Source organism: Oncorhynchus mykiss, chromosome 14 (assembly GCF_013265735.2).
Source record: "Oncorhynchus mykiss isolate Arlee chromosome 14, USDA_OmykA_1.1, whole genome shotgun sequence".
NCBI lineage: Eukaryota > Metazoa > Chordata > Actinopteri > Salmoniformes > Salmonidae > Oncorhynchus > Oncorhynchus mykiss.
Genome location: NC_048578.1, coordinates 13,318,800 through 13,327,908, shown reverse-complemented (window position 1 = coordinate 13,327,908; position 9,109 = coordinate 13,318,800). Strand labels below are relative to the sequence as shown.

Sequence of the window (9,109 nt, the reverse complement as noted above, 5' to 3'; positions counted from 1 at the left end):
ACGCCGTCAGTCAAAAACCCAGAACCACCTCCACAACATGACCTTACTGCTAGGGTCAGCACTAAAGGTCAAGGGTCATCTCAGTCCGAGACAGCAGGGCAGCCAGTGACTGAAACTACTCCTAATTCGGCCACCAAATCCAACAGCAAGTCCTTTACCAAAGTTCCGGTACTGACCTGAGCACAGCCCAATAAGAGAGTGAGCCTGCGGCTCCAGGAAAGATCACAGCCAACAGCAGAGCCTCTAGTAGACTTGAGGCAGGACTAGAAGCAGGATCAGGGAAAGGGGTAGAGGAAGAGGGGCAGATGGGAAGAGAGGGAGAGATTATGTATCTGTAGTGAGACTCCTGACTATAGCTCCAAAACCAGTTGTAAAGATGTAGGATCTTAATTTGATCACTTTTGGTGGCAAACTTGTAGTGTATTTAAGGAAACAAAAAGGCAAATGTTTGTAATTTCCACTTTAAAATGTCAGACTTGATTTAGCTTAACTAAAAATGTCAGCCCCTACAAAAATTGTCCATTATTCATAATCCACATAATAATTCACATTTCCTGTTGCTGCAGAATTATTTTCCTGCTGTAGCAAACTGGCTCAAATTAAGATCCTACATCTGTTATTGTACAGGCTCTCTGAGTGAGGACTGACTGCTTTTTAGGGCGGATCCTCTGTGTGTTTTGGTGTTTGGATGGGTATGACCGGTTGGATACGTTTGACAACTCGGGGTGGAAGGAAGGACAAACAGGACAAAACGGGGAGAGACCAATATTGAACTCTTTTTGTTTTCCGTTGCAAAATGTTCTGCTACGGTATGCACTAATTAATATACGACCCAGCTCCCTACTGATCTACTTTTAGACAATGTATGACCCTTTACGTGACTGTTTGAAATAAAGTATCTCATTTTTGTCTGAAGCTTATGCACTGATTCATTCCACTTTTCTCTGGTACCTCGCTCCTCACTTGTGGTTGTGTAGATCCATAACTCATAAAACCTTTATTCTCTTTCAGTGTGTACTTTGTTCCAGGAGTGTATAGGCAAGTTACCTTTACCTTGTGGCCATGGGAAACAACATTTAGGCCAGGATTCAATGCAAGGGGTGTTATAGCGCAGCCCACTAGACAGAAGCCGACAATGTGCTTTTCAAAAGGCACTTATGAAAAATGCTGTGCATCTCAGCTCAAGCGTAAACTGCACTTTAAAGTCGCTTATAGTGGACCCTATAACGTGCACTGAATCCAGGCCTTAGACTTAAGAAACACACACATACACAGTTCTTAATCCATGATTGTTTACTTTAACAGTGAAGTACAGATCATCACATTCACAAAGCACTTCTCTCACTCATAAAGGCACTCACGGAGAAAGTATATACAAAATATAGACTAGATCATCTCTTCATCTATTATATTGATTTTTCTACACAGCTTCTCAGTTCATACGCACGGTTTTTCATAATGTCATTATTTTCTCTCGAATCATGAAACTTCCCACCCCCTAATGCTGCGAAAAATACCTTCAGTAAGGAATCACCGAACTCTCCCAGCGAGCTCTCTAGTCACCGGCCGTTAAGTCGCCATTCATATTTGATAGTTTGATCGCTGGAGGCCGTACTTGCTGAAACGGGACTGTAATTGTAGGAACCTTTTTCATTTATAAAATGTCATGTTTTTCTTGTTGCAGAGCAGGCTCCAGATCTGATGTGGCGATCCAGACCTCCTTTCTCTATGTAGGTCTTCCCACAGTCTTCACATTCGGACTTGGGCATACTGCCGTGGATGTGGGCCCTGTGCCTGCTGAGATTCCCCCTCTCTGAGAACCCCCTGCCGCAGTCTGGACAGAGGTGGGGCCTTTCCCCCGAGTGGATCAGCATGTGTTTACGCATGTTCCCAGTGTCGTTGAAGCGTTTGTCGCATCTGGGGCAGGGAAATGGCTTCTCCCCGCTATGAGTGCGAATGTGCCTCTCCCGGTCACGGCGGGATATGAAGGCCTTCCCGCACTCCTGGCAGGAAAAGTTTTTGGGCTTATTTTTGGGTTCTGGAAACAAGGAGACACCACCTCTACCTCCCTCTCTAAATCTTTTGCCTCGACTTCGTGACGATGATGTTCTTTTCCTGTGCCACAGTGGGGACGCCTCTCGAAGAGCGGGAATGTCAGCATCTGGGTCGTCCTGGAGGGTCTGGGGGTCGGCAGGGGCCCAAGTGGGGTCCTCTTCACCCTCCTTGTCGTCTGACTCTGAGTCGGAGCCCAGGATGGAAGAAAGGGAGCGGCTGGCGGACTCAAAGCCCCGTCGACGCTGGGCCTCACCCAGGGCCTCGTCGTCCTCCATGGGGGCTAGCCAGTCTCCAGGGCCCTGGTCCTCCTGTACCTCTGGTTCCGTCTCATCTTCCTCCCTACTCACAGGACTGGAGCCTGCAGCTGCCGAGGGCTGAGAGGGGGCCTGAAGCTTAGGGAGACAGGAATTCTTTGGATGGAACACTCCTCTAGACTTCTTCAGCTCAGCTTTCTCCTCCTCTTGGGCTGTACATGATTGGCTGGCTGGGTCGTGAAGCTCAAGTGTCATTGGTTTAGAGTCAGGAATCTCCTTGTCTTCACTCTCCTCTTTGGTAAGTAATAAAAGGGGCGTGACTGTGGTCTCATACTCCTCCTCTTTGATGTGCGTTGGCCTCGGAGGCTCAGGGTTCGTAACAAATAATTCTGTACGCTCCTGTTTGACACATGAGGTAGGGTGGGATTCCTGACCTCTGGAAACCAGTTCGACCTCGGAATGTTCCGTTTTGAGCAGAATTCTTTGGGGTGACCCTGGTCCGTGTGAGCTGTCCATCTCCCAGGCCATCACCACTAGGACAAAACAAATGGTATTAGAACACATGACATAAGCATCTTGTTTACATTTCATAACCACAATCAGCTGTCAATCTTTTTTATTCATTTAACCTTTATTCAAATGGTGGAGCTCAGTTTGTTTTGCATGGCCAGATTACCAGGTTGGGTGGAGATTTCACTTAAAGGCCAATGGAATGGTCAAAAATGTGCAACTCCGCCCACATGGGACAGGGCCTGCAAAACAAACTCTACCTTTGTAGAAAACCTGTGGTAGCACCAAGTATGTATATAAACCAGTGGAGGCTGCTGAGGGGAGAACAGCCCATATTAATAGCCGTAACAGAGCAAATGTAATGGCATCAAACACCTGGAAACCATGTGTTTTATGTATTTGATACCATTCCACTGATTCCGCTCGAGTCCTTATCACAAGCCCGTTCTCCCCAATTAAAGTGCCACCAACCTCCTGTGATATAAACCAGTGTTGGGTTCAAGACCACCTAAAACCAAGACCGGAGCGAATCAAGACCGAGACTTGGAGGGGGACGAGAGGTTTGAGACAGTCAAGACCAGAAAAACGTGAGTTCAATTCAAGACCATGACTGTAATTTTGTCAAAGGCATTTGACATTCAACATTTTGGAGTGACAGTTGAATCAACCAATTACATTGTACATGGGATGATTTTACAAAACGTATGGAAGGCCAAAAGGTCACTGTGCAATAGCAAGCAGTAGTTTTACCACGGTCTAGCTAGCTAGCTTTTGTTGTAGGATAGTTTGCAGCGGCTGCAGCAGGTGTTATCGAAGAGAATGTTGTTGCTAATTTGTTAGCTTCCCCCCTTTAAAATAATAACTTTCAACATGAAGTTAAGTTTGAAATGATCATCTGGTGAGTGGAACTGTGTTTTTTATTGCAGCGCGCTTGCTGTTGTTAGCCATCTCTTTGAAAATAACTTGTGCGTGAAACATTATTTCATTTAAACTTTAGATCACGGGTTACTTTGTGTGTTGAGCGTGAAATGTTTTTTTTTGCAATGGTAAGTAATAGTTGTACATTTCGATTGGGAAATGCTTAGCCTAATGGTTTTGTTTTTTGTATTCTTATGATTGGGACCTACTGGCTTAATATGTCAGAGTGAATGGACCATCAGCCCTATGCAGTGGTGCCTGACGAAGTGGGTCCTGTGTGACAGAATTGCACCACTTTGTTAAATATCTAAAAATCACACTTTAAATACATTTTTAAAAAGGACACAAATGTGATGTTCTAAGTCCACAACAATGCTTAAACCACATCAGGAGACTATTTTTTAGGTCTGGGAAAAATCTAAAAAATATATTGTTGCCCTTTAAATCAATTGAGCAAAACAAATGCTTTCCCCATTGATACAAATCAGCATTACATCATTTTGTCAGGTAGGCAAGTCAACATTTAATTGGAAAGGTTTTTTGGGAAAGCCTTTATAAATGTTCATGCAAGCAGCGTATGATGACTGAATTGCGCCTCGTAAATAGCCTACTAACCAAGACTATGGACCAAACTTTTTCAATACCTGGTTTGCATACCCATTGTTGCCTTAGTGAGCACTTACTGCTAGATATCAAGAATTGAAATGTCTTTCCTACCCTACCGGCTACCAATGTAATTATTCTGTGAGCTGCTCCATGCAAAAACGAGTTGGGAGCTGCGCGCTCTTGCTGCCTGCAGATTATATTCTGCGGAAACTAGGATATGTGTAATGCGCACATGTGCATGTATTTCACGTTCTTTGCAATTGTGTAGGCAACTTTGTGCATGATTTCTCTATTGTACTACATAATTAATACGCTGTATACCTCCAGTACACTACTTTGATATGCAACCAAAGGGATTAAGAAGTGAGTTTAGGCAATGCCCAATGAAAACCCCTTACAAAATGATTGCAGTTTTGAAACTGCGGTCAACTGTGGTATTTTGGACACAGTAATTGCAGATTAACTGCAGTTATACTGCACTCTGACTGCAATATTTTTTCATAAGGGACAAAGTTGGTATGGGGCGTATACCTGCATATAGCCTCCACTACATCATTGGCCCTTTGTGTTTGACAAAAGTGCACTCTCCTACATGAGTGACCTGGTATTACGGTTGTTGTCCTTTCAGCATCACCAGCCTGTCACACACTGAAGGCCTAGGGGTCCAATAGGTTTGCCACTGCGCAAACATGTCTACTATAGATATAAAGATTATTAGAATTTCTCCCTGTCTCCCCTTACTAATAGTAAGCACGCAACTTAGTCAACAATTTACCCCACTCTTCCCTACCAGAGTCAAGGAAATCCAGACAAACTTTGAGGATATTTTTCAATGCAAGTAAAGTACAGTAATGTTACAAGTAAAGTAGGAATCCCAGGTTTCAATAGGCAACAAGATATTGTTTCAAAAAAGGAGTGTATATATTTGGCCTGGCAAAGCGTTTTTATGCGCTGACTGAATGGAAGCTGTTAATGGTGGTCTTTTTACTCCGCTGGTCTGAAATTACAAGTCCTCAATGTCCGAGACCAGGTAAAAATGTATCTGACACAGAGAGAAGACCAAGTAAAAATGTATTTGACAACTAGACCACCACACTCAATGTGTAGTACTACAACACTGATATAAACCCTGGAATGCTGATTAAATGTATTGTCCAATGAGAGGCTTTGAAGACACCGGTCGGCCATATTGTCACTCTCAGAAGAAGTGGTCCTCCATCGGAATGAATGGAACTCAGTACAGTATTTCAATTAAATGTTTCAAGGACAAAATTACATGTATACTGAACAAAAAAATAAACAAAACATGCAACAATTTCAAAGATTTTACAGAGTTACAGTTCATAAGAGGAAATCAGTCAATTGATTAGGCTCTAATCTATGGATTTCACATGACTAGGAATACAGATATCCATCTGTTGTTCACATAAACCTTGCAATTGTGTTTGTTGTCCGTAGCTTATGCCTACCCATACCACAACCCCACCACCACGGGGGCAGCAAAGCGCTCGCCCACAGGACTCCATAAACATGGTCTGTGGTTGTAAGGCCGGTTGGAGGTACTGCCAAATTCTCTAAAATGACGTTAGAGGTGGCTTATGGTAGAGAAATTAACATTAAATTATCTGGCAACAGTTCTGGTGGACATCCTTGCAGTCAGGATGCAAATTGTACGCTCCCTCAACTTGAGATATTTGTGGCATTGTGTTGTGTGACAACACCGCACATTTTAGAGAAGCCTTATTGTCCCCAGCACAAGGTGCACCTGTGTAATGATTATGCTGTTTAATCAGCTTCTTGATATGCCACACCTGTCAGGTGGATGGACTATCTTGGCAAAGGATAAATGCTCACTAACTGGGATGCAAACAAATTTGTGCATACATTTTTGAGAGAAATAAGCTTTTTGTGCATTTAGAACATTTCTGGGATCTTTTTTCAGCTCATGAAACATGGGACCAAAATTTTACATGTTGTGTTTATATTTTTGTTCAGGTATTTAAGTATTTTTGTTGTTGTAGTGGGGACATTAACATTAGTAATCAATAAAAAATGTGCTCATATAAAATAATTTACAATTATGCATTAAGGTGTCTAATATAAAAACGAATGTAGACGTTAATAATATGTTTTACAATGGTGAGGAAGTGCGAAAAGGGAGGCACGCACGTTGGCTTGAACACAGCGCCCCCAATCAGTATTCTAGTGTATATATAAATATTTGGGTGAGACTCACATGGTTCTGGCTTCAAGTGGACTAGTTGTGAATTATAGAAAACGCACTTTCTCCGCGTCTTGCTGAGGCTGCCGAGAGAGGGCGGGGTCTTCTAACAACATCCAAATTGCGTGGAACTGCGCGGAAAAGTAGTAAAGTTGTAAACTACTATTATCGCGCATGTACTTAATTTACTAATACGACAGAAAGCCATAACCGTTGTATATTTGTCATAATGTCGCTTAGCTAAATGTTTAGAAACTGCTAGTAAAATAGTTTATTCTCGACTCACCGCATCGTCAATTGACCTTGTTTTGATCAGCTGGAAGATAGTCTGTTGACTTGTTAGTTGCTGGCTAGCTAGATTGCAAAAAAAGTCCACACGAGAAGCATCAAGCGTAAATAAAACTGACCAGATCCGCATGACGAAACCACATGTCAAAGTTGATTGTTATTGTTTCCAGTGAATGGTTAGCTATCAAATTCCAGGATTTCTGAACCTTCCGAAGCCATGAACATTCCGGAAACGATACTGTTTGGTGGGTGGACACGAACCAAAGAGGAAGAGGCCCAACTCCGCAAAAAAAAAAGTCTCCCTCCAGCAGGTAGCGTTGTTTCGCCCACCAAGCAAGGAGTTTTTGTGTGGAGTGTCGAATTCGGCATCAACAACAAAATAATGGCTTATTTTCTACTTGAGGTTTATTTGATTGGATTAGAAGTTAGTAATGTTTAAATTGCTACGAGTGTACTGATATAAATGAGACACGTGACAAACCGGCAACTGAGAAAAAAAACTATTTCGTAGTTGTCTCGAGATGGTTATGCATATTCATGTGATGAGGCTAGTAGCATCTCTATTGAATACAAGCGTTTGACGTGGAACAACCTCATCGAATATTCAAAAATATTTACAATAATGAGATGTATCCACCAATCCTAAGAAAGGATGGGTGGGAGCTAGACAACCCGCTGTGCCCTTTTGTGGACAACGTCTCCCATTGTTAGGGCGGAGAGACATGTTTCTTGTCAGTATAGCCAACATCTTTACTGGGCTTTCTTCGTCTTTGGTATCATGGCGTTCGCTCACTTTGTTTGTGCATGCCGCCACCTACTGTACGGTAGTGTGTGGTCGATCACGTTACATTTTGTGACGCAACAATTTAAAAGGAAGGGGGAAAGGACAAAATCGCACCACCAACTAACCCTATGTCTATATATCAATATTTTAATAAATAATACGAAGAGCCCCACCTATTTTGAGCACCACCTGTTTAGCATGTTATTTTGGCATTAATACATGTCACATAATTAAAAATGTAATCTAGAATCGGCTTCCTATTTCACAACAAAGCATCCTTCACTCATGCTGCCAAACATACCCTCATAAAACTGACGATCCACGACTTCGGCAATGTCATTTACAAAATAGCCTCCAATACTCTACTCAACAAATTGGATGCAGTCAATCACAGTGCCATCCATTTTGTCTCCAAAGCCCCATATACTACCCACCACTGCGACCTGTACGCTCTCGTTGGCTGGCCCTCGCTTCAGATTCGTCGCCAAACCCACTGGCTCCAGGTCATCTACAAGTCTATGCTAGGTAAAGCCCCGCCTTATCTCATCTCACTGGTCACCATAGAAGCACCCGCCCATAGCACGCGCTCCAGGAGGTACAGTGGGGCTAAAAAGTATTTAGTCAGCCACCAATTGTGCAAGTTCTCCCAATTAAAAAGATGAGAGAGGCCTGTAATTTTCATCATAGGTACACCAACTATGACAGACAAAATGAGGGGGAAAAATCCAGAAAATCACATTGTAGGATTTTTAATGAATTTATTTGCAAATTATGGTGGAAAATAAGTATTTGGTCAATAACAAAAGTTTATCTCAATACTTTGTTATATACCCTTTGTTGGCAATGACAGAGGTCAAACGTTTTCTGTAAGTCTTCACAACGTTTTCACACACTGTTGCTGGTATTTTGGCCCATTCCTCCATGCAGATCTCCTCTAGAGCAGTGAGCAGGGCTGTTGCTGGGCAACACAGACTTTCAACTCCCTCCAAAGATTTTCTATGGGGTTGAGATCTGGAGACTGGCTAGGCCACTCCAGGATCTTGAAATGCTTCTTACGAAGCCACTCCTTCTTTGCCCGGGCGGTGTGTTTGGGATCAATGTCATGCTGAAAGACCCAGCCACGTTTCATCTTCAATGCCCTTGCTGATGGTAGGCTTTGTTAACTTGGTCCCAGCTCTCTGCAGGTCATTCACTAGGTCCCCCCGTGTGGTTCTGGGATTTTTGCTCACCGTTCTTGTGATCATTTTGACCCCACGGGGTGAGATCTTGCGTGGAGCCCCAGATCGAGGGAGATTATCAGTGGTCTTGTATGTCTTCCATTTCCTAATAATTGCTCCCACAGTTGATTTCTTCAAACCAAGCTGCTTACCTATTGCAGATTCAGTCTTCCCAGCCTGGTGCAGGTCTACAATTTTGTTTCTGGTGTCCTTTGACAGCTCTTTGGTCTTGGCCATAGTGGAGTTTGGAGTGTGA

At 43.1% G+C, this 9,109-nt stretch overlaps 1 protein-coding gene across 3 annotated transcripts; it reads right to left on the bottom strand.

Moving 5' to 3' along the window:
* Nucleotides 1–1,278: 1,278 nt before the first annotated feature.
* Nucleotides 1,279–7,308, bottom strand: LOC110488847 (zinc finger and BTB domain-containing protein 49). Of its 3 annotated transcripts, XM_021561271.2 has the most exons (3): nt 6,851–7,308; nt 6,580–6,695; nt 1,279–2,842 (listed from the first exon to the last, which is right to left on the bottom strand). In XM_021561271.2, the coding sequence occupies exon 3, from the start codon at nt 2,835–2,837 to the stop codon at nt 1,665–1,667; it is 1,173 nt and encodes a 390-aa protein (XP_021416946.2). In that variant the 5' UTR covers nt 2,838–2,842; nt 6,580–6,695; nt 6,851–7,308; the 3' UTR covers nt 1,279–1,664. The 3 variants fall into 3 exon arrangements, with proteins under 3 accessions (XP_021416946.2, XP_021416947.2, XP_021416945.2); XM_021561272.2 differs by lacking the exon at nt 6,580–6,695 and having other exon boundaries at nt 6,972–7,147; XM_021561270.2 differs by lacking the exon at nt 6,580–6,695 and having other exon boundaries at nt 6,851–7,146.
* Between the last annotated feature and the right edge of the window lie 1,801 nt (nt 7,309–9,109).

Excerpts from the sequence above, each read along its gene's own strand:
- LOC110488847 (XM_021561271.2), bottom strand. The coding sequence starts at position 2,837 with ATGGCCTGGGAGATGGACAGCTCACACGGACCAGGGTCACCCCAAAGA.